This window comes from Anolis sagrei, chromosome 1 (genome assembly GCF_037176765.1).
Source record: "Anolis sagrei isolate rAnoSag1 chromosome 1, rAnoSag1.mat, whole genome shotgun sequence".
Lineage (NCBI taxonomy): Eukaryota > Metazoa > Chordata > Lepidosauria > Squamata > Dactyloidae > Anolis > Anolis sagrei.
The window spans coordinates 158,114,748-158,137,875 of NC_090021.1; the positions used below are offsets into that span (position 1 = coordinate 158,114,748).

A 23,128-nucleotide genomic window follows, 5' to 3' on the forward strand; every position below is an offset into this window, starting at 1 on the left:
GCAAAGATTACTGCAGATGCAGACTGTAGCCAGGAAATCAGAAGACGCTTCCTTCTTGGGAGGAGAGCAATGTCCAGTCTCGATAAAATAGTAAAGAGTAGAGACATCAGACTGGCAACAAAGATCCGCCTAGTCAAAGCCATGGTATTCCCTGTAGTAACCTACGGATGTGAGAGCTGGACCTTAGGGAAGGCTGAGCGAAGGAAGATCGATGCTTTTGAGCTGTGGTGTTGGAGGAAAGTGCTGAGAGTGCCTTGGACTGCGAGAAGATCCAACCAGTCCATCCTCCAGGAAATAAAGCCCGACTGCTCACTGGAGGGAAAGATACTAGAGACAAAGTTGAAGTACTTTGGCCACATCATGAGGAGACAGGAGAGCCTAGAGAAGACAATTATGCTGGGGAAAGTGGAAGGCAAAAGGAAGAGGGGCCGACCAAGGGCAAGATGGATGGATGGCATCCTTGAAGTGACTGGACTGACCTTGAGGGAGCTGGGGGTGGTAACGGCCGACAGGGAGCTCTGGCGTAGGCTGGTCCATGAGGTCACGAAGAGTCGGAGACGACTGAACGAATGAACAACAACAACAATAAAATGTCCTTCAATCAGCACCAGCAGAGGTATGAAGGCATATATGTCTTGCATATACATGGAAATGGCACATGGAAATCCACACAGTAAGTTCTGATGTTACTGCCAGCCCACACAATAATTATGAGGAATTTGAAGTTTGTACATGAGTAGTCACGGTATGGTCTTTTGCTTTCTCTCTATAACTAGGGAATTTAGAATGAAAGAGGATGCCTGTCTAACAGAGAGTTATGCATACATTCTGGACACTACCCACACTACTTTGTGACTTTTCCTACACCATCTTTACAATATTTTTGGAAATGTATGAGCACCTATACACACTAAAGAGATACTCAATTTGCTTGGCAAAAAAAACCCTGTACTCAGTATACAAGACCATTGCCTCACAATACTGTGGGAGCTGGAAGTAGCATCAACATGATATTATTGCAAAACTGTGCTTTGATGCATGTTCTGTCGCACCCTGGGCCTGTAAGAGCCGTAGCAAACTACTGGAAGCGAGAGCGAGCTTGTGCTGGAGCTCGCTCCAAAGCCCCGCCTTTTTTTCCCCGAGGCTGCTCTCTCTCTTGCTAGTGTGCCTGTTTTCCCTTGCTAGGGAAGCGATGCGAGTGTACTCTCACAGTTGGCAGAATTCAACTGTGAGCGTACGCTCGCATCCCTGCCCTCCTGCAGTTTGCTGCAGCACGAGCGTACGCTCACAACGCTGCCCTAGCAAAGGGAAATAGGTGGAGAAAGAGGCGGAGCATCGCTCGTGCTGGCTCAGTTTGCTCTCGCAAAATCCTAGTTTGCTACGGCTCTAAAGAATTTCCTTTGGAACAGGACATGCAACCTTTGCCCAGTGGGAAGCCAGGGGGCCCAAGAAGAAGTTCTCAGAGGTTTTCCACCACAAATGACCTTTAGATGGCTTGCGAAGTATAACAAAGTCTTTTATTAATGAACAATCAAAAAGAAACTTCTCTTGTCTTCAATAAAGCTGAACAAATGCTTCCAAGCTTTATGCAACTGGTGACTTCCTAACCTTGCCCACGAACGACAGGCAACTGTCTTCAATAACTTCTTTACTTTAAAGGAAAATCCCCTTTTTAACTTCTCCCAGGCTGACTGTAATCTAACCCTTACTGATGTGGGCTCCGCTACCGGGTCAAACTGCGTCTCAAAGCACTGAGTGGACCTACCAGTAAAGGCTTAGATATTCTCCAGCTGGAGTTCTTTGGTCTTTAGGGCTGTTTTCCTAGAAATCTTTGGAGACTCTTAAAACTGTTTCTTCCCGGAAAGTCTTGGATGCTCTTAAGACTGTTTCCCCCCGGAAAGTCTTAAGGGTTGAAGCTTTTGTACAGGGGAAACTTGCACACGTCCTGTACATTAGCTTTGCTTGCTGAGACTGACTAAAAATGGCTCCCTTCCCTTCCCAATTGCCCTGAGCAAGGGGCGGAACCAAAACTTAACGATGATGGACAGGTGACTTGCCCTATGACTGCAACCAAAGGAAGCCACCTATCTGTAGAGTCCCTGAAACCCAAGGCTGCAAGCAAACATTTAATACAAAGCAAATAAAGTGGAAGCTCCTGGTACAGCCGTACCAGCACAATGCACAACTATCACAGTAAAACAATTAACTTAATGAGGTTATTTTCTGTTTGTAACAGTACATCTTTGAGAGTGTTTACCACAAATCAGCATTTAGTTTAGGATCAGCAATTTCTAAGCCATTTCTTCCATAGTACTTGTGTAGGAGTAGTTACAGGGAGGTTATTCTAAGGGTATAATATGTTTCTTTATTGAAATCCTGGTAAATTACCGCCTTTTTACCTATTTGTTTTGTTTGCTATAGTTACCCAAAGAGGCATCATCCTATAGGTGTGTTTTCTAAGGCTACAATGGAAGTATGAATTACAATGGTCTTCAAATGTTGCTGGAAAAACAACTCCTAGTAGCCTTAACTGGAACATCCATTGGAGAGCTTACGATTTTGTGAAAGGGGCCATGATTCTTTGGGTTGCACCTTATAGTTATAGATATGTGAAGCATATCTGATCTCTGAAAAGTTTCCCTATTCCCTTGCCTTGAAATTTGTTCTACAAGTCTTTAAATCAGGCATCCTCAGACCTGGGCACTCCAACTCCCAGAATTATTGACTATTGAACAAGCTGGCTAGGGTTTCGTGGAGTTAGAGGCCCAAATAGCTGGAACGCCACAGTTTGAGTATGCCTGCCTTAAATCAAAACCTCTATTAGACAAAACATTAAGCATCCTTATGCAAAATTTCATAAAGTCATAGAATCTTAGAGCTGGAAGAGACCTTGTGGACCATCTAGTCAAGAAAAAGGAAAAATGCATTCAAAGCACCCCCGACAGATGGCCATTGAAATTATCAAGATATGAAGTCAGAACATAGTGGGAGCTCTACTTAAGAGTATCCCAACTTAAGAGTGTTTTTTTCAGGTAAAAGCCATCACTTGACCCATGTTTCACTTCGACATGCGAGCAGCATTTTAAGTTAAGAGTTAGCGCAAGAGGGAGTGCTAGCACAAGAGTACAGGGCTTTAGGGCTTCAGGGGAGCAGCCTCAGTGCCTTGTGCTCTTGTTTGCTTTGAGGAACTTTGGGTTAGTTGATTTTCTGCAGTTTTTACTCCTGGCATGTTTGACTTCATGAAGAAAGAGAGAGTGAGAGAGAGTAAGAGAAGGAGGCAGGGTGGAATAAGTACAGTTTAAAGAAAATGATGTTTCGACCTCTTCACTTTGTGCTTGCTGCTTCCTTTCTGCAACTTTCCACAATTTTGAAGTTGATCTTTTTTATTTTTCCACTAGCTGTACCCGCCACGTGTTGCTGTGGCCAGCCTTCCCTTGCTCTTTGTCTCCTTCTTTCTTTGGGGGAGATGTAGTGCATGCGCGCACACACACACGCATACACATATGGGTGTGGATAATATGGTAATGTCTATGTTGAAAGGAAGTTGTGGAGAATACCTACATGGATGTTAATTTTACTATATTTCCTCAACTCTCCCCTCAAATACACACAGTCATGCGGGAAATAAGTGGCTCTGCTGGAGTGCACGTCTTGAGGGGTTATTGTGGGGATGATCTTGCATGTGCATTAATTCCACTACATTTTCACAACTCCACACACCCATATGCACTCACTGTTGCTCTGGCAACATGTGTATATTGCCAAGTTATAAAAGATAGACAGAATGATTTTCAATTCATATAGCAGTTAAAAAACATGCAAATGTGAGTAGAGCAATAGGTACCACTCTGGCAGGAAGGTAAGGGCGCCCCATGCAGTCATGCCAGTGGCCACATGACTTTGGAGGTGTCTACGGACAACGCCGGCTCTTCAGCTAAAAAATGGAGATGAACACCAGAGTCCCAGAGTTGGACATGACTGGATTTAATGTCAGGGGGAAACCTTTAGCTTTAACCTATACACACACACACAGTGTGGATATGCTATTGTGTGTTTTGTTTCGTGAACAAATTGTGGGACTATAGATATCCTACACTACCTTCCCAATGCCCTCCCTCCCTGTCAGGGGCAGACCCCCCTCATTGGTCGGGCTCTGCCCCCCCCCCCCCCCCAGCTCCTGGCTCCCGCCTGCTTTGCTTGGCTTCACCATCCCCACCAAGTTGCAACCGAAACGGCTGTGACGGGCTCTGAGCCTGGGGTCCGCTGCTACTGCTGCCTGTGCTTCTGCCTCCTCCTCCTCCTCTTCTTCCACTATGTGGGTCCTCCTTCAGTCTCTCTCCTGCCTCAGAAGCTTGGTGGGGGCTGGAAGCCTTGGAAGTGCCCACCTTTGCAAAGGCAACGGGAAGAGCCAAGAAGAGGGGAGAGAGGAAGTTGCCTCTCTCTCCCCCTCCCCCAGGCTGTGCAAGGCATGCTCTCCCCTCTTTCCCATGCTTCCTTCTTTCTTTCCTCCCTTCTTCCTTTCTCCCTTTCCTCCGTCACCACAGCAGGCAAGGAGGAAGGTGAAGAGGAAGGGGTCATGCTGCCGTGAGGAAGCTCCCTGCTATGGTGAGGGAGGGAGCTTGGTTCCACTCACTGTGCCAGTTCTGTTTGTATGGCTGTGCATGCGCACATGCTTGGCTCTCAATGTTGTAATGGCCGCTCTTCCCTTGTGTGGATTTTTGGGGTTTCTGCTGTTTCTTTGGGGGTTTTTTTTGAGTGGAGGACATAAATTGGGTTGTTAGGTGTATCGTGTCCAAATTTGGTGTCAATCCCCTCAGTGGTTTTTGAGTTCTGTGAATATCACAAACGAACATTACATTCAGTTCTTGTGGGTTTTTTTCGGGCTATATGGCCATGTTCTAGAGGCATTTCTCCTGACGTTTCGCCTGCATCTATGGCAAGCTTCCTCAGAGGTGAGGTCTGCTGGAGCTGGGAAAAAAGGGGTTTATATATCTGTGGAAAGACCAGGGTGAGACAAAAGGCTTTTGTAAGTTGGGCTAGGTGTGAATCTTTTCAACTGACCACCTTGATTAGCATACAATGGGCTGACTGTGCCTGGAGCAAACTCTTCTTGAAAGGGTGATTAGATGTCCCTGCCTGTTTTTCTCTCTGCTGTTTTAATTTTAGAATTTTTTAATACTGGTAGCCAGATTTTGTTCATTTTCATGGTTTCTTCCTTTCTGTTGAAATTGTCCACATGTTTGTGGATTTCAATGGCTTCTCTGTGTAGCCTGACATGGTGGTTGTGAGAGTGGTCCAGCATTTTTGTGTTCTCAAATAAAATGCTGTGTCCAGGTTGGTTCATCAAGTGCTCTGCTATGGCTGATTTCTCTGGTTGGAGTAGTCTGCAGTGCCTTTCATGTTCCTGGATTCTTGTTTGGGCGCTGCCAAAAAGTGTTCCTGCCATACATCAAGGGAACCACTGACCGCATAGGGAAGCTGATGAGGAAACACAACATACAAACAATCTACAAACCCACCAAGAAAATCCAACAAATGCTCCGTTCAGCAAAGGACAAGAGGGATCCGCTCACCTCTGCAGGAGTCTACCATATACCATGCAGCTGTGGACAAGTCTACATAGGAACCACCAAATGCAGCGCCCAAACGCAGCTAATCAAGGTGGTCAGTTGAAAAGATTCACACCTAGCCCAACTTACAAAAGCCTTTTGTCTCACCCTGGTCTTTCCACAGATATAAAAACCCCTTTTTTCCCAGCTCCAGCAGACCTCACCTCTGAGGAAGCTTGCCATAGATGCAGGCGAAACGTCAGGAGAAATGCCTCTAGAACATGGCCATATAGCCCGAAAAAACCCACAAGAACTGAGTGATTCCGGCCATGGAAGCCTTCGACAATACATTGAACATTACATTTTTATTTATATAGATGTAAACATACATTTATACATTATTGGTTATTAATAAAATATATTTTCTTCTTTAAAGATATGTAACAAAATGGGGAGGGGGGTGAACAATGGGGAGGGGGCTGGAACAATTAAACTCTTAACTCATGGTAGCATTGTACTTTCTCTAGTCACTATGTATAACATATTTACCTTTAAACTTCACTGTCTTTAATAAATTTGTTGTGAGCTTTTTTCATGCTTAATTTACCATATTTGTTCTAGGTCTTCAAAGAAACCCAGTATCTTGGTGAGCAAACAACTGAGTGAATAAAATAAAAATGCTAGGCTCTATATAGACTTAGGAACCTATTGCTATTTGAAAAGCCATTACAAGATTAAATGATAATTGAGACAGACAAATAGCTCTCACGTGTAATATGAATGCATCCTATTTCCTGAATGACTAACAACATGGTGACTTCAACTTAATACAGAAAAACAGAAAGCTGTTTCTATACAGAATTCCCAAAGGAACCTAGTCTTCCACGAACACCTGGAAATGTAATAATAGGTACTTTATTTTAAAGATTGATTAACATATGATTTAATTTCATTGACCTTCAAATGTAAAATTAGACTTTTTATTAAGTTGTAATGAATTAGAATTAGTACATTATGAGGAAGTGTTACATAATGTGACAGACACTATTTCTTCTCAACGTTATTAGATCAAGACGTGGAGGAAGTGATGGCTAAGGTGACTGCTAATGAAACATCATTTCCCTTGTATACCACACCATGCCTAGATCTCAATATGAAGTCTCATTAATGTGCAATGCTTACACGTCTGCATTTCTAACTCAGCGTGCACAGAATTTATATAAGGTATATTTTATACTACGAACTACAAAGATATTTACAACTCTCTGCACCTGAATCACAGCAGTGGCAGGAATGGAATCTCAATCACCCAGTTCAACTTTACTTGATGGTCATCCTTACTTTTTTTTGTTGTTTTTCATTGTGGTATTAGTCACAGAGATCCAACGTCAGCATGACTCAGAAAAAGCAGAGGGGAAAGGAGGGGACAATCATCCTCCTTTCCCTGGGACACATGGGTGCCTTGGCTGACCTTGGGATGGCAGCACTGGCTCATGTGAACAGCTGGACCAATTCCAATTAGAACTGATGCAGTTGTTCACACAAACCTTAAAATGCAAGGCTGCTCTGGATTTCCAGGGAAGCACTGGAGCATTCCCTGATGTCTGCTAACATGGGGTGTCTTAAACCTACACCTGTTGATAGACTTTATAAGCTAGCTGGCATTGCCCCCCTCCCGATGTGCAATGGGAAGATGCTGCCAATTGCGAGAGAATCATAGAATCATAAATGTTTTTATTTGCTTATGACTTTTATTGTGTTTGTGTATGTTATTGTTTGTTGGTGGCCTTGGCCTTTGTAAGCCGCATCGAGTCCTGCGGGAGATTTTGCGGGGTATAAATAAAGATGATGATGATGATGATGATGATGATGATGATAATTGTGCCAAGTTTGGTCCAGATCCATCATTGTTTGAGTCCATAGTGCTCTCTGGATGTAGGTGAACTACAACTCCCAATCTCAAGGTCCACTATTTTCTGTTGGTCATGGGAGTTCTGTTTGCCAAGTTTGGTTCAATTCCATCGTTGATGGAGTTCAGAATGCTCTTTGATTGTAGGTGAACTATAAATCCCAGCAACTACAACACCCAAATGACAAAATCATAATTTTTTGAGTGATGGTCACTCCTTGTGTTGTGAGACATTTTGTTGCCAAATTTGGTGTGATTTCGTTCATTGGTTCTTTTGTTTCTAAGGTACTCATTATGCACAGAGCATTTTTATATAAGATAGATATAAGATATAAGATATATATATATATATATATATATATACATATATGTATGTATTTGAATGGGAAATGTGGGCCTACTTTTGGCTGATGAGATAGGATTGTTGTTGTTGTGTGCATTCAAGTCATTTCAGACTTAGGCTGACCCTGAGCGAGGGCCGGGTAAATGACCTTGGAGGGCCGTATCCGGCCCCCAGGCCTTAGTTTGAGGACCCCTGGCATAAATAAATAAGCATAAAACGTATAAAAAGAAGGAGCACAAATAGCTAAGTAATTTTAGACAAAAATTTGACAGCATTGCCTGTAACTTTAATCAGTTCTTCCTCTGTGCATGAGGCAGGGCATTGTGGACAAGCAAACAGATGCTGAGTTGTTTGTTGTGCTTCACAATCACACAAGGAGATATGATTCACACACACGAGAGAGATAGTATTATATATTTGAAAGGGACCCTTAAAGAAGGACAATGATATGTTGCATGTTCCAGAGTAGGCAAACCAGACAATCTCCACATCAACACTGACAAAGAAACAGCAAGAAATACCGTGGTCATTCCACAGATATATAAACCCTTTTTCCCAGTTCCAACAGACCCCACCTCTGAGGATGCTTGCCATAGATGCAGGCGAAATGTCAGGAGAAATGCCTCTAGAACATGGCCATATAGCCCGAAAAAGCCCACAAGAACTTAGCAAGAAATACTGTTTGCCCACAAGCCTAAAGAAATTACGTATATTAGAAACCAACACTTTCTCATTACTTTATGTTCCAGATCACTAGGCTGGGCCACAGCAATGCGTGGCAGGGGAGAGCTAGTAAATTTATATTTGTTAAAATTGTTCTTATTTTTAATTATTGTATTGTTTTTAAGTATTTTTTGTATTACAAATAAGATATGTGCAGTGTGCACATATCTTATTTGTGCACACTGCTCATATCTTATTCAATTTTTTTTCAAATTATAATCCGGCCGTCCAACAGTTTGAGGGACTGTAACCTGGCCCTCTGTTCAGAAAGTTTGAGGACCCCTGATTTATGCAATCCTTTTGATACGAAATAAATAACAACATGGGATAAAATCAGGTTAAGAGACCCAAAGTCCCTGGACTTTGAGGAGCATATTCTGGGCAGGTTTGGGGCATGTTGCCAATATAGACAGGCCCCGAGAGCATATTGGATGAGAAGCAGGAGGACAACGATGAGGACATCTTATCTCAAGTAATCCTCTTGTTTGCATTTGCTTTCCGACTGCACTAGCTCATCAGATAACAAGCAAAATATGACAGAGTGTTGACTGGAAAATTTACATTCATGAAGTTTTTCACAAATACAGAAGTGTAAGTGAACCCAATTAAGCAAGCAAACACACGCCCCATATTCTAGGACTCAATTTCACAGCACTATGAACACTACTGTAGCTGAGTTTGTGGCTGTACATCTTAAAGTTTTTGAGAATACATCTTTCTAACACGATACTTGAAATGTTTGAAAACTTTTCAAAAAATAAAGGGCAAGACCTTGCCACTTCCACAGAACCAACAGAAGGACATCCTTTCAAACACAACAACATTAAAGCTTGAAAAAGTAATATGTTAGCGGGTGGTAATCATGACTTTAGTGAAAAATTATTTTAAAATATCTATTAATCTTGCTTGGAAAGTATGTTCGTGGCCCATACTTATTACAGGCAGGGGGATTTCTGTTTTGAATTAACGGCAGCTGAAATTTTATAAATCATGTTCCCCATCCTGCCCCTGACACTCCCCGAAGAATTCAAAGAAAATGTAAGCAATTAATGGTGTGATACCATACAAGTTTCAAGAACAGTATGATTCTGTGCCTCTCTCCTTGTAGAAAACTAAACAACGCAGCAGGATAAAAATCAGCTGGAAACATTTAAATTAGGTAGCCTCTCTTTCTTTGTTTTCTAAACTTGCTGTCATTTGTCCCCCCTCATGTGATGTTTAAATATTTAATCATAGACTAAATGATCAGAGTGCCCTGCACAGTCTGCACAAAATAAATATTACTTCCCCTGTCTTAGCTGCCTCTTCATCCTCCAGCTTTGCACAATACATTGATATCTGTCTCTTATTTTCCCTCTCTTCTTCCCCATAGTGCAACAGAACTAACTGAAATCTTTCTTCCAGCAATCCTTCTATGCTGGCATATAAAATCTAGATTTTCTCCTTTGAACTGGATTATATTTATTTATTTATTTATTTGCTGTATTTGTATACCGCCCCTCTCAGCCTTCCGGCGACTCAAGGCGGTTTACAAGGCAAAATTTAATACCATCAAAACACAGTTACAATATAAAAATTGTAACATCAATAAAACCATAACAGCTGTGTGCAGAAGTCATTGATACTATGTATATGTTCAACTGTTAGAGTATATATATTTGTGTTTGTAACAGTAGCTAAAACTAGAGTTATCTGGTTTGAATCCACAGTAAGCGTTGCCAAGGAGACCAGGCAGGCTAGCGCAGGAGAGTGAGAAGGGGGCGGAGCCAAGGAGGAGAAGTTATGTGCGTCTTTAGAAAAGGGGCAGTCTGAGAGTCAGTCTGAGTGTGTGAGTGAGAGGTGGAGGTTTGAAAAACCTGGGAGAGAGGTGTGTGTGAATAGCTGGAGGTTTTTCAGTTTAGGAGGGCTGAAGAGAGAAACCTGACCAGTTTCTTTAGTTAAAGTAGACTAAAGGAAGCTTGTAAGATCCCTAGTCGAGGAAGGACTAGAGATCAGAGATTTGATCAAGGAAAGATCAAATTGGAAGGCTATTCATATTAAGAAACATTGTTTACTAAAGTGCTTCACCTCAGTAAAAGTAAATCACGAGCTGTGTCATCTAGTAGAGTGGACTGTATTACAAACTAAGTTATATTCAAAGTTCTATAAGTTATTTAACAGCCTGCAACCATACGCTTTGTACACAATAAACTTGTTAACTTTTGTTGAAGACCGTCTCATCTCCATTAATCTGCGTCTGTAGAGCCAGATCTCATCAGTGGTACCTCAAATACCTCACGTTGGTTGCAGTTACCTTAAATTACAAATAATAATTGGCCTCCTCTATAACATATTCTTATCAACAATAGAGGCCTGAGATTAATTCCCTCCATAATCATCCACACCTGTACATTTGGTGCGTGCGTCCTGTACAATTGGTGACAGCGGTGGGGATCTTTAAAGATAAAATCCCTATCCCCTGTCTATTGTTGGGTTTGCACCTGTACAAGCTGTAATAAAACATAATTCAATAAATACTCATTAAAACAATGTCCAATCCATCTTGTAGCTGATTCCGTTCTTAGACACTTTTAAAAAGAACCTCAAAACCTGGCTCTTCGGTTGTGCCTTTGGTGAATAGGTACTCAATCCCACATTATCCATCACGTGCAATGTTCTATCACTGGAGTATATATTCCTCCTGTGGGAAAGCTTGATTCCACAAGTCCCACCATAATGAGCCCTCCTCCACAAACAATCTGTTTCTCTTTTATCTCACTGAACTTTTTAACCAGTTTTAATTAGTTCTTTTTTTAACCATTACATGCCGCCTGCCATTGTCACTGCGTTTGTGTTTATTGTAATTTTATATTGTTGTATATTCATATTTTTTTTGCATTTATGATGTTTTTAATTGTTTATTGTTTGCGTTTTCAGTTTGCATTTGGTCATTCTTTATTTATTTATTTATTTAGGGTACTTCTACCCCGCCCTTCTCAACCCCCGAGGGGGGACTCAGGGAGGCTTACAGAAAGGCACAATTTGATGCCTGCACAACATACACATAACGTATAAAACCATAGTTAAAACAATTATCACAGTTAAAAACAATCAGTATATAACACAACAATAAAACTATTCTCATGTCCTTTGTCAAAGTCCTTTCTTTATCTGCCAGATTGTCCGAATGCCTGGTCCCAAATCCATGTTTTCAGTTTTTTCCTGAAGGAAAGGAGTGATGTCGCTGATCTAATTTCCCCGGGGAGTGAATTCCACAGGTGGGGGGCCACCACCGAAAAGGCTCTGCTCCTCATCCCCACCAATCTCATTTGTGATAGAGGCAGGGTCGAGAGCAGGGCCTCCCCAGAAGATCTTAGATTCCGGGGTGGGACGTAGAGGGAGATCCTTTCGGACAGATACACTGGGCCGGAACTGTATAGGGTTTTGTAGGTCAAAACCAGCACCATGAATTGTGCTCGGAATTGGATCGGCAGCCAGTGGAGCTGACGCAACAGGGGGGTGGTATGCTCCTTGTATGACGCTCCGGTGAGCAGTCTGGCTGCCTCCCGCTGGACTAGTTGGAGTTTTTGATCAGTCTTCAAAGGCAACCCCACGTAGAGTGCGTTGCAGTAATCTAATTGGAATGTAACAAGAGTGTGGACAACCGTGGCCAGATCCGACTTCCCAAGGTATGGGCGCAGCTGGCACACAAGTTTTAATTGTGCAAAAACTCTCCCGGCCACCGCCGAGACCTGGGATTCCAGGCTCAGCGATGAGTCCAGGGTCACTTCCAAGCTGCGAAACTGCGTCTTCAGGGGGAGTGTAACCTCATCGAACACAGGCTGCAACCCTCTGCCCTGTTCGGCCTTATTGTAATTGTTGTTCGGGCTTGGCCCCATGTAAGCCGCTCCGATGGTGGCGGGGTACAAATAAAGTTTTTATTATTATTATTATTATTATTATTATTATTATTATTATTATTATTATTATTATTATGTCCGTTACTCAGTATTCGCAAATACCCATGTCTTGAGTTTTTTCCGAAATGCTAAAAATGAAGAAGCCGATCTAATCTCCATAGGAAGGGCATTCCATAGCCAAGGGGCCACCACTGAGAAGGCCCTGTCTCTCGTCCCCACCAGCCATACTTGTGATGCAGGCGGGACCGAGAGCAGGGCCTCTCCAGACGTTCTTAAAGTCCTCGAAGGTTCATAAGAGGAGATGCATTCGGACAGGTAAGTTGGGCCAGAACCGTTTACAGCTTTATAGGCCAAAGCCAGTGTGCTGTCACGAAAGAGTCTGTAGACAGGACGTGTTTTCTGAATGCCCAACGGGACGCCGGGGATGCTTCAGCTGAGAGGCCTTTCGGATTTCCCCGCACACAGTTCTTTTAAAGACTTAGAAAGTTCAACAAAGTTTTTTTTGTTGTTTAAATCTTCAATAAATCAAACAAATACTTCAAGGCTTTGAATCAACTGGTGGCTTGCTTAAATCTTGTCCACAAGGGACAGGCAACTTTCTTCATAAACTGTTTCTTCCTTCTACAAGGGAAATCATTCACCCCTCCCTGGGCAATCTATTTACTTTGCTGGTGTGGGCCCTACTCCTGGTTGCAATCTGCATTATGGGTGACCCGAGTAGACCTTACCAGGCAAAGTCTTTGGTAGATTTCCAAGAGGAAAGAAGGCTTTCAATTCCCAGCGAAGGCTGGCTGTAAAACCGTGGAGCTGTATTTCTCCAGCAAAGAGCTAGCTGTAGAGTTGTGGAACTAAATTCCCAACAAAGGCTATGCTGTAGTTATCTGTAGAGCTGTGGGACTGGATCCCCTCAGCAAAGCTGTAAAAGACAAAGCTTTCTACAGGTGGAACTGATTCACATCCTGTATGAAAGGTTTCTCTGTGTGAACTGAACTAGATGTCCCCTTTTTCCCTCCTTAACCCAGAAGAGGGGGCGGAACTGAAGAAAATAATAATTGATGGGTCATTGGCCCTATTATTGCAAACCAAGGGAAGCCACCTTATTGCAAAATGCATGGAACTTTGGAATACATGCAAACACTCAATAGAAAGGAAAAGAAGTTGGAGCTCCTGGTACAGCCGTACCAGCACAGCCAGCACTTTGAATTGTGCCCGGTAGCAGACTAGCAGCCATTTATTTACTTCATTTGTATACCGCTCTCTCTCAGCCCGTAGGCGACTCAGAGCGGTTTACAACCAAATCAGTATACAAAGTGCACAACATTAACAATTAAAACAGTAATCATGATAACTACATCAATATAACAATACATCAATATAACATCAATACATCCATATAACTAATCCATCACATCTCATCAGTAAAGTCATAATCCGATCTCCTTGTCCATTATTCCATGTTCCAATAGTCAATCAATTAGTTGCACTGCTTAATTAAATGCCTGTTCAAAGAGCCAGGTCTTCACTCTTCTCCTGAATGCCAGTAGGGAGGGGGCCGATCTAATGTCTGTGGGAAGGGTGTTCCACAGCCGAGGGGCCACCACTGAGAAGGCCCTGTCTCTCGTCCCCGCCAGCCGTGCTTGTGAGGCTGGCGGGATCGAGAGCAGGGCCTCCCCGGTTGTATGCTCCCTGAGAGCTGCTCCAGTTAGCAGCCTGGCTGCCATCCGTTGGACCAGTTGAAGCTTCCGGACAGTCTTCAAAGACAACCCCACGTAGAGAGAGTTGCAGTAGTCTACATGGCAATGTAGATGAATATAATCCCTTTCAAAGAAGATAATCTGGATTTTATCTGGCAGCATAGATTGGGCCTCCGTCTGAACATTCCCTTACATATAGAGATATTAGCTTTTTCTTTGGCCCAGAAGATATTTTTTATGGGAAATCTATGATAGTAGTTGAAAATGCATGGCAACATTCCCCACTGGCACAACTAAGATGCCAAGTAGTTCATTAAAAAGATTTTCTAAAAGACATCCCAGAACTGTTTATCTGACATCTGGCCTTTCTGAGCTTAACACAAAATATTGCTTCTTTGAAAAAAAAATCCCCTTTGGGGATTTGCAGTTTGTTGTTTTTGTAAAAGTCAGTTTTGTTATAGGTACCTTTTTCCTTGCATAGGTTCTCTCCTCCATCTGTTGAGCTGTTTGTAACTGTCAGTTTTGCTGCATCTGTTTTTTTAAAAGAGAGAAATTATACTTATTAGGTTATAATTTGAGTTTAGCAATGAACATAAACTCTTAGCACCTGCTTTCAAATGCATAACTTATTCATGTCATCAGCTGTGTGCTTTTCTTTGGTTCCTCAATGGGATAATGGACAGAGTTAGATCTGTAAACAACTCTGCCTCTGAGGTGATGTGTATAATAAATAGCTATTCTGCTCATTGGAATGCCAACTCTTCTTAGGAGTATTTACCGATTCGTAACATTCTTAATTATTCTTCATGTTTACCACATTTTATTTGGTCTGCACACTATAGAAGTGCCCCTTTTGATGCTGAGGATGATGTTCCTTTTGACATTATGTTTCTATATAAATTCTCTTATGGGTTAATGGGGCAAATTGGGAGCAAAATCCAGGTTCCTTCTTCCAAGTACAAAAGTGGGGAGAGGACTTCTGGGCTAAAACTAGATTTGACGGGCAATGTAATGCAATGGATGCTCACTCCAAGGTAAGATTCCCTGTATATTGTGGGACTTAGAATCATAGGATCATAGAGTTGGAAGAGACATCATGGGCCATCTAGTCCAACCCCTTGACAAGAAGCAGTAAAACCACATTCAAAGCACCCCCAACAGATGGCCATTCAGCCTCTATTTTAAAGCCACCAAAGGAGCCTCCACCAGACTCCAAGGCAGAAAGTTCCACTGCTGAACAGCTCTCACAGTCAGGAAGTTCTTTCTCGTGTGCAGGTGGAATCTCCTTTCCTGTAATTTGAAGACCTTGTTCCATTTCCTAGTCTCCGGGGCAGCAGAAAACACGCTTGCTCCATCCTCCCTATGATTCCCCCTCACATATTTATACATCACTAGCAGTCCCCTGCCACTCGTTGCTGTGGTAATCTGGTAATCTGGAAATTAAAGTAATGAGAAAGTGTTGGTTTCTAATATATGTAATGTCTTGATGCTTGTGGGTAAACAGTACTTCTTGCAGTTTCTTTGCCAGTGTTGATGTGGAGATTGTCTGGTTTGTCTATTCTGAAACATGCAACATATCATTGTCCTTTTTTAGGGGTCCCTTTCAAATTTCTGATACTGCATCTATCATATACATATATGTGTGTGCGTGAATGGCAGGAGGGCTTTGATTATGTTTTCTTGCCCTGGTGAAGGGAGTTGGACTGGATGGCCTTAAGACAGCATTTCTCAACCTGGGAAGTCAAAACCCTGGGGGGTCACCATTGGGGTGTCAAAAGGGTCACCAAAGACCACCAGAAAACACAGTATTTTCTGTTGGTCATGGGGGTTCTGTGTGGGATGTTTGGCCCAATTCCATCGTTGGCAGGGTTTGGAATGCTCCTTGATTGTAGGTGAGCTATAAATCCCAGTAACTACAACTCACAAATGTCAAGGTCTATTTCCCACAAATCCCATCTGTGTTTATATTTGGGCATATTGAGTATTTGTGCCAAGTTTGGTCCAGATCCATCATTGTTTGAATTCATAGTGCTCTCTAGATGTAGGTGAACTACAACTCCCAAACTCAAGGTCAATGCCTACCAAACCCTTGTAGTGTTTTCTGTTGGTCAGGGGTGTCCTGTGTGCCAAGTTTGGTTCAATTCCATCGTTGGTGGTGTTCAGAATGCTCTTTGATTATAGGTGAACTATAAATCCCAGCAATTACAACTCCCAAATAACAAAATCATAGTTTTTTGAGTGATGGTCACTCCTTGTGTTGTGAGACATTTTGTTGCCAAATTTGGTGCGATTTCGTTCATTGGTTCTTTTGTTTTTAAGGTAGTCATTACGCAAAGAGCATAGATAGATAGATAGATAGATAGATAGATAGATAGATATAGATATCTCCTCTCAGCCTTTTCTTCTGCAGGCTAAACATGCCTCATTCCAACCTAAGATAGAAGTCTGAATGTTCTATTTAGAATAGTCCTAGCCATTTTGGTTTCAGATAGGTTTGTTTTACGTTGAAGCTTTGCACAGTTGGTGAGTTCTTTGAACCTAGGAAGGTTGTGACAGACTGTCTTTTGGGGGACCTTCAAACTTTGGAATTCACAGGGAAAATCCACAATCTATAGAAAATAACTGCCCCCCGCCTTCACATGGATTTTTGTTTCCAAAGCTATGCTAAACCTTTCCTGTAGTTCAGCCTTACATGGGTAAACACTAGTAGCGATCTCTTCTCACATGGAATGAAGGTGGAGGAGATGCCTGAAAATTCACATGTCTTCCTCCAAGACTTCATGTAAAACAGTCAAGGAGAAAGGTCTTCGAAACAGACCACAAAAACTCTACCTCCAATTACATTACTCTGTCTCCAAGAAGGACTTAAAAAGAAATCCATTGTCATGTTTGTTCAATTCTGATGCATTAAAATAACTAGAAGGGGACTTTTTGTATTTTTCAGATGTAAAGGTCCAGGATGTCTTGGAAACAAAACTCCCAGGATGAAGCAAGTATATATATCAGGGGTCCCCAAACTTTTTAAACAGAGGGCCAGGTCATAGCCCCTCAAACTGTTGGAAGGTCAGATTATAATTTGAAAAAAGCATGAATAAATTCCTATCTTATTTGTAGTGCAAAAAAAAAACCACTTTAAAACAATAGAATAATTAAAATGAAGAACAATTTAAACAAATATAAACTTATTAGTATTTCAGTGGGAAGTGTGGGTCTGCTTTTGGTTGATGAGAAAAGATGGTTGTTGTTGTTGTTCTTGTTGTGTGCTTTCAAGTCATTTCAGATTTAGGTTGACCCTGAGCGAGGGCCGGGTAAATGACCTTGGAGGGCCGCCTCCGGCCCTTGGGCTTTAGTTTGAGGATCCTTGATCTCAGGCCCGTAGCCAGGATTTCTTTTCGTGGGGGGGGGGGGGGGGCTGAATTTTTTTCAGGGGGGGGTTGGGGGGGCTGAGTTTCGGGGGGGGGGCTGAGTCTGAGTGAAAGAGGGTCTAGCCTAGCAAACCTTTTGTATCATTACCCCAATACCCCCATGCATATGGGATATATTAAGTATGGTGATCAGATCATCATATGAATAAACATAACAGTTTAAATAATGTACCAGTAAGGCCTTTTCACAGACCACCATGAGAATTTCGGGGGGGGGGGGGCTGAAGCCCCTCAAGCCCCCCCCCCTCCCCCGGCTACATGCCTGCTTGATCTATATTCTATCACTTGGGTGGAAGTGGCACCGGAGAGAAAATTGCATCACCAACGCAGAAAAAAACACCTTCATGAAACGCTGTAATAATATAACAAACATTATAATATAACAAACATAACCAAAATAAAAATTGTACTTCGACATGAAGGATGCAAACGGGGTTACTTCAAAATGAGTTTTCATTTCAAGTCCCAATGAAGCCTGAGCGCATGATTGCACATGTGCAAACACTTACTAAGCAGATATAAAGGTGCCATCATATATGGGGTGGAGGCGGATAAAGCCAGCTTAAATCTGAAAGCTACAGGAGAACATTGCTTCACCAAAAAATAAACCTTTGAATAATCGCAGCCCATGGAAGAAGTGGGGATTGCTTATACAGTGCTTCTCCTCCAGACCATAACAGGAGGCAAAGATGGAGGGGATTCTGCTGCAACATAAATTCAGCTCTTTAGAAACATCCACAATGCGGTATACACAGACCAAATGACTCAGTAATGTAGGCTGGATAGCTTGGCGGCTTCGCTCTGCTGCATTGAGTGATTGGGCCTCTCTCGCTGTTGCTTCTAAGTATTAATAAAAGCTTTCAAAGCTGATAGAAAAGTTTTCATGAAGAGATGGGTCATGTTACCTGAATTAAATATGTGCAAGCAACAGAATATACCATTAGTGTGGGCGAGGTGGGTCACTGAGGACACAGAGTGTGCTGTTTAAACTATGTGGAGTATATAATGCAATATCTTTGGGGATAAGGGGCTTGGTAGCGATGTTTACCTGTTGCTTCAGTTATTTTCACAAATCTAGTTATCATGACTTGTTCTGAGGCAATGGTGGGCACATTTATACGACACACATAAAAAAGCCCATAGCCAGGATTGGGAGGGGGGGGGCGGAGTCTGAGTGAAAGAGGGTCTACCCTAGCAAAACTTTTGTATCGTTACCCCAATACCCCCATGCATATGTGATATATTGAGTACTAGCTGTCCCTTGCCACGCATTGCTGTGGCCCAGTCTGGTGATCTGGAAAATAAAGTAATGAGAAAGTGTTGGTTTCTAATATATGTAATTCCCTTATGCTTGTGAGTAAACAGTATTTCTTGTTGTTTCTTTGTCAGTATTGATGTGGAGAGTGTCTGGTTTGCCTACTCTGGAATATGCAACATATAGTCCTTCTTTAAGGGTCTCTTTCAAATCTGTGATACTATATCTGTGTGTGTGTGTGAGAATCATATCTATCTATATTTATGACTGGATGGCTCTTTGTCAGGAGGGCTCTGATTACATTTCCTTGTCATGGACAAGAGAGTTGGACTGGATGGCCTTAAGTATTTTCTGTTGGTCATGGGGGTTCTGTGTGGGAAGTTTGCCCCATTTCTGTTGTTTGTGGGTTTCAGAATGCTCTTTAATTGTAGTGAACTATAAATCCCAGTAACTACAAATCCCAAATGTCAAGGTCTATTTCCTCCAAACTCCATCTGTGTTCATATTTGGGCATATGGAATATTTGTGTCAAGTTTGGTCCAGATCCATCATTGTTTGAGTCCACAGTGCTCTCTGGAAGTAGGTGAACTGCAACTCCCAAACTCAAGATCAATTCCCACCAAACCCTTCCAGTGTGTTCTGTTGGTTATGGAAGTCCTGTATGCCATGTTTGGTTCAATTCCATCATTGGTGGAGTTCAGAATGCTCTTTGATTGTAGGTGAACTATAAATCCCAGCAACTACAACTCCCAAAAGTCAAGGTCTATTTCCCTTAAACTCCATCTGTGTTCATATTTGAGCACATGGAATATTCGTGCCAAGTTTGGTCCAGATCCATCATTGTTTGAGTCCACAGTGCTCTCTGTGGACTCCCACGATGTGGGTGAACTATAATTCCCAAACTCAAGGTCAATGCCCACCAAACCCTTCTAGTGTTTTCTGTTGGTCAGGGGACTCCTGTGTGCCAAGTTTGGTTCAATTCCATCATTGGTGGAGTTCAGAATGCTCTTTGATTGTAGGTAAACTATAAATCCCAGCAAAGACAATTCCCAAATGACAAAATCATTTTTTTAGTGGAGGACATAAATTGGATTGTTAAGTGTCTTGTGTCCAAATTTGGTGTCAATTCCCCCAGTGGTTTTTGAGTTCTGATGGTAGCACGAACTAACATTACATTTTTATTTATATAGATAGTGATCAGATCATGAGATGAATAAACATAGCAGTTTAAATAATGCACCAGTAAGGTCTTTTCGCGAACCACCATGAGAATTTCGGGGGGGGGGGGGGTGTGAAGCCCTTCAACCCCCCCCCCCCCCCCGGCTACATGCCTGCACATAAAGGAAAAGACATTGGTTTGAATGCAGCTTACCAATTTTTCATACTTAAAATGCCCTTTCTTAAAAGCATTATCCAGAATATATAAGCATGGTTTGATTCAAATCACTCCTTTATAAGTTTTAATACCCATTTTCTGTTTTGAGATTGTTGTGCATTGGTTCTGAATATCCGTAATCCAATTTCTCCAATGCTGCCTCAAAAATAGTTACTTGGAAGCCCAAATACAAAATGTGCATGTATCACGAGCTCCATTTTTCCACATTCCATTCTGCCTTTGATATGCGAACCATCTACTATCCTGTTGAAAACGCTTTCCATTTAAAGGGTTTCTGGGATCTATTCCACCTTAAGAAGTGAATGTGCTGGCAGTTACTGACAGGAAAGACTGCATTCCTGAGCTGGAAGGAATACATTCATTCATAATGAATAGAGCCCTGGTCTCCCAATGGGAGAACTGCACAAGCCCCGACTTAATCCGGTGAAAATGTACAAACGCTCTCAGTCAATAGCATTGACTGGGATTATTGTTCACCAAGGTAGAGAAAGCGAGGGTGATAGAATGCTTTAACACAGCTCAGCACTACACAAACCTTCTTCTTGATTCTGATTTTCCAGCTCCTCGGTGCTTGGCTTCACTTCAGTGTCACTGTCACCTGCCAGAAATAAAACAAAAACAACAACAGAGGTTGCACAATATGAATCTATTGGAAATACAACTTGGGTATGTAGTAGGTTTAGGGCAAGACCCAAGGGCGGCTCAACCATTACACAAAGTAAGCATTTGCAGTATAGTTGATTTTCCCAGGGGCACTCTTGAGGTGCTCTTGGGGGAAAATAGACCTTGACATATGCGAGTTGTAGTTACTGGGATGTGTAGTTACTGGGATTGTATTGACCTACAATCAAAGAGCATTCTGAACTCCACCAATGATGGAATTGGACCAAATATGGCACACAGAACTCCCACAATGAACAGAAACTATATATCAGTGATTGGTTGGGGGGGGGGGGCAAAATACTGTTTGCTTACCGTTGAAAATTACCTAGGGCCGCCTCTGCCAAGACCAATAATGAAACAACCACAAAACTAAAAGTGAACTCAAAGAGATCAATGGCAATGGACCCAGATCTAGTTTTGCTCAAACTAGAGTTAGTGGAATCAACCAGATTATATCAGTGGGTCTGCTCCAAGCAAGATGAAGCCTGGCTCTAATCTATTTGCATTTCATAATGTCGTGAATGACTTTTCAATAACTTTGAAGCATGGGTTCTTTTTATTGCAATTGCCAGTGTGAGAAGGCATATCAGATTACAGAAAACATTTAGACAAAGAATGACATTGGACATACAGACATACAGATTCTATGCAACTACACTGGATTTACAATTACATTGGTTAACAAACAAACAAACAAAGGGGAATTACATTTTCACTCAACATTCATACACATGTACACACATTCATCCCCAAGCATTCAAATGTTACCATATCCTTTTCTCTCTCCTTGGAGAAACACCTGTTAGGCCAGACCCTGCTTCCCTGAAGCCTGCCCACATATAATTCCATAACTTCTATAATGCCAAAATTTCAAAACACCAAAATGCCAAAACTTCTTTCCCTAAGAACAATGCCAAGGATTAGATCTGTGTTTTCCATACAGCAGAACCTGACTCCCTGCACAAAATCTAAGACTCCAAAAGTGCACTTCTTCCTCTTCCCTTGAGAAAGAAGCTCCAAAGTGACCAGACTGCTCCCGTGCAAATCTGCCACTATCCATAGGTACACTATCTCTCTCCTTCCTATGGAGCAGAGCATAGTGGGTGAACCAGACTCCTCAGGTTGGTCACAATTTAAGCATTATGAAACTGAGTTCTTATCAGGGTTTCTCATTAGCAAGTCCAGCAAGCAGGTAGTTAGTCCTTGCAAGCCTGGGTCTTTTACCGGTGTTTCCAAAATTATTAACTCCATACATCCTTCCATTCTTCCATTCATTCCCACACATCATTATAAAATTCATATTTGTCAGATCTGCACATTGAATTTCTTGTGACACTCTAACAGTATGGCAAGATTTCACTGACTTCAGTTTAGGACAAACTGTATGAGCAATAAAAATGCTGCCCCTTACAACAGAGACTTCACATAAAACAGGAAGGTAAGCGTTTGCAGTTTCTTCCTTCTGGGTTCACATTCAGTGTCCCTCTCTGCCAATATCCCAAACCCAAGGAGAAAGTGGTCCTGTGCACAATAAGAGATTTACTGCATGTTTCAGCCACGTCCTTCTAGGTTAATTCCAAAGTTCGCTCCACTTCTCCAGGGTCTCCACTTCTCCACATCAACCCTGTGGGGTTGCCACTGGAAGGAGTGTGTAGAAAAGCACCCTTTCCACGCTCTCCCATCAGCTCTACTCAAAGGCCGCTACCGGAAGATCCCTTTCCCAGAGAGACTCTGCCCCTGTGACTCGGGTCAAGTAGAAACAATAGAACATGTGCTCCTCCAGTGCCTGTTCTACAGGGATATCTGTTCCAAGCTTATCTTACCTCTGATATACAAGCACCCAGGCCATTCAGGACAATTTTATACCTCCCTGCTACTTGCAGATACTAATTCAGTTACAACCTACAAAGTTCTGTGCAGCAGCATACAAAATCCGTCAAGGAATGACTAGTCCCAAAAGTTAACTGTGTGTCCAGTAATCTTCTTCTCTGAATCTACAATTTGGTGATGGATCTGGGCATTGTATGTTTTTACGCTGTTTCCCCTTCCGCTCCCTCGCCCAAATTGTGCTCCAGTAGTTATATTTATATTTTTAATGTACCAAACATACCAAGTTTGTATGAAAATGTGACTCTATTGCCTGTGCTGGTCAATGACCGAAATAAATGATTTGATTTGATTTGAAAAACACCCTTGCAAGAATGGGGAAAAGTTTGCATTATTGGGCTCCAACTCACTGTCTTTGTGAATCCTCAAAAAAAATAAAAAAGGA

At 42.2% G+C, this 23,128-nt stretch overlaps 1 protein-coding gene across 1 annotated transcript in view; it reads right to left on the bottom strand.

The window, feature by feature from the left end:
• Positions 1-23,128, bottom strand: part of MACROD2 (mono-ADP ribosylhydrolase 2) — a 1,709,805-nt gene that overhangs the window by 152,675 nt on the left and 1,534,002 nt on the right. Inside the window, exons 12-13 of the mRNA XM_060784142.2 lie at positions 20,729-20,791; positions 14,583-14,648 (exon numbers count right to left, since the gene is read on the bottom strand). Coding sequence (XP_060640125.2) covers positions 14,583-14,648; positions 20,729-20,791 — 129 coding nt within the window. The remainder of the gene's footprint in view (positions 1-14,582; positions 14,649-20,728; positions 20,792-23,128) is intronic.